Source organism: Capsicum annuum, unplaced genomic scaffold, assembly GCF_002878395.1.
Source record: "Capsicum annuum cultivar UCD-10X-F1 unplaced genomic scaffold, UCD10Xv1.1 ctg60270, whole genome shotgun sequence".
NCBI classification, from domain to species: domain Eukaryota; kingdom Viridiplantae; phylum Streptophyta; class Magnoliopsida; order Solanales; family Solanaceae; genus Capsicum; species Capsicum annuum.
This window is the reverse complement of record NW_025869063.1, coordinates 239-2,526: the sequence shown is the minus strand read 5'-3', so window position 1 is coordinate 2,526 and position 2,288 is coordinate 239. Positions and strand designations below refer to the sequence as shown.

General features: G+C 40.2%; 1 protein-coding gene across 1 annotated transcript; it reads right to left on the bottom strand.

Moving 5' to 3' along the window:
• Positions 1 to 222: 222 nt before the first annotated feature.
• Positions 223 to 822, bottom strand: LOC124893483. Its single transcript, XM_047404477.1, has one exon. The coding sequence runs from the start codon at positions 820 to 822 to the stop codon at positions 223 to 225; it is 600 nt and encodes a 199-aa protein (XP_047260433.1).
• Positions 823 to 2,288: the final 1,466 nt, after the last annotated feature.

The following is a 2,288-nucleotide window of genomic DNA, read 5'->3' as shown; positions in this document are numbered from 1 at the left end:
CTAGTAGCCAAAGATTCCTAATGGATCTCCAAATGCTGCATCCGTATGGCGTAACCACCACCTTTGTTATCCACCTATCCTCCATTTCATATTTTTCCCCGATTACCTCTTTCCACAAAATATTTTCCCTTGTAACAAATTTCCAAAGCCATTTCATCATTAGGCTCCTATTTTGCATTTTCATATCACCGATCCCCATTCCTCTTCCTTTCTTACTTTTTGTTACCACCTCTCATTTGACCAAGTGAAATTTTTTCTTGTCTTCATTCCATTCTCCTGCCAGAGAAAGTTTCTTCTCAGGACATCTATCCTCTTTATCACATTGATTGGTGCTGGCAAAATAGACATCATATATGTTGGAAGTGCATTAAGCACAATAGTAATCATAGTCAATCTACCTCCTAAAAAAAGGTGTTGGCTATTCCAGTGGGTAAGCTTCTTCTCACACTTTTCAATTACCCCATTCCAGATCCCTTTAGCCTTGCTTTTGGCTCCCAAAGGCATGCCTAAATATATGGTTGGTAGCTCACCTACTCTGCCACCCAAGATTGCTGCCAAATTGTCCACATCTGCCACTTCATTTATAGGATAAATGAAGCTCTTTCCCCAATTGATGTGTAAATCAGAAACAACTTCAAATATGATGAAAATCACCCTTAGGAATAACATCTGGTCCTTCTCTACTTCACAAAAGACTAGAGTGTCATCTGCATATTGCAGATGAGTTATTTCCACATTGTTTGTTTCCCAAGAGCCAACCTGAAAACCTCTGATCCAAGCTCTTTCCTTAGCGATATGAATCATGTTGCTAAGTCCTTCCATTGCTAGCATGAAAAGGAAGGGAGACAGGGGGTCTCCCTGTCTCAAGCCCCTTTGTGAAGGAAAAAAACCACTGGGAGTTCTATTGATTAGTATAGAAAATTTGACTGTGCTAATGCAATAATTCACCCAGTTGATCCAATTAGCTCCAAATCTCATTCTCTACATCATAAGGATCAAAAAGTTTCAATTCAAGTGGTTGTAGGCCTTTTGTATGTCTAGCTTACATAGAATCCCCGATTTTTTGCTTCTTTGTCTGGACTCGACACGCTCATTTTCTATCAACACTGCGTCCATGATTTGTCTTCCTTTAATGAATGTCATTTGTTGTCTGTCCACAAGACTATGTATAACTTTCTTCAGTCTTTCTTCCATGAGCTTGGCTATGATCTTGTACATCCCTCCTACCAAGCTTATAGGTCCGAAATCTTTCAACTCCATAGCCCCTACTTTCTTTGGTATTAGAGCTACAAATATGGCATTGATGCTCTTCTCAAAGATTTCTTCCTTGTGAAAAATCTGTACTGCTGCAACTAGGTCAATGTTGATGGTTTCCCAACATTGGCTAAAGAAAGCCATGGAAAAACCGTCAGGTCCTGGTGCTTTGTCACCTGCACATGCTTTTATACTCTCCAGAATTTCTTGTTGCCAAAATGGTGCCATCAGTAAGCTATTTTCCTCTTCTCCGATCATTGGACAGTTCCTCATGTTAAGATGTGGTCTCCAGTCTTCTGGTTCAGAATACAACTTCTCATAGTAACTTATTATCTCCTCATGAACCTCTTCTGCTCTGCTTTTGTAAGGATCATACCTCTTACTTTTAACTTATCAATTGTGTTTGTACTCCTGTGTGCATTGGCAGTTCTATGGAAAAAGCCAGTGTTCCTATCCTCTTGCTTTAACCATACCGCCCTGGACCTTTGCCTCCATGCGATTTCTTCCCTGTTGGCTATGTCTTCAAATTTCACATTCAGAGTTAGTTTAGAGGTTATTTCTTCTGCCTCTAAAGCTCTATGTTCCTGCGTCTCCACTAGTTCAGCTAGTTGTCTCAACATCTCTTGCTTTTGGGCTCTCAAGTTTCCCGAGACAGTTTTGCTCCACTCTTTCAATTTCCCTTTCAATGCTCTAAGTTTTGTAACCAAGATATAATCTGGTTTTCCGGTGGAATTAAAGGAATCCCACCACCCCTTTACTCTCTCTTTGAAGCCATCCGTCTCCAACCACTAATTCTCAAACTTGAAATAGGATTTAGTGGTCTCCGAATCACCACATTGTAACATTAGAGGCGAGTGATCAGAGGTTACTCTAGGCAGCAGATTCTACCTTATATTTCTGAAATTTGATGCCCATTCTTTAGAGAAAAGTATTTTGTCCAGTCTGGAAGCTGTTATGTGTCTGTCCCCTTTACTTCCCCCTGATAATTATATGTCCACCAGCTCCATATCCTCGATGAAATCTGAAAAATTTGT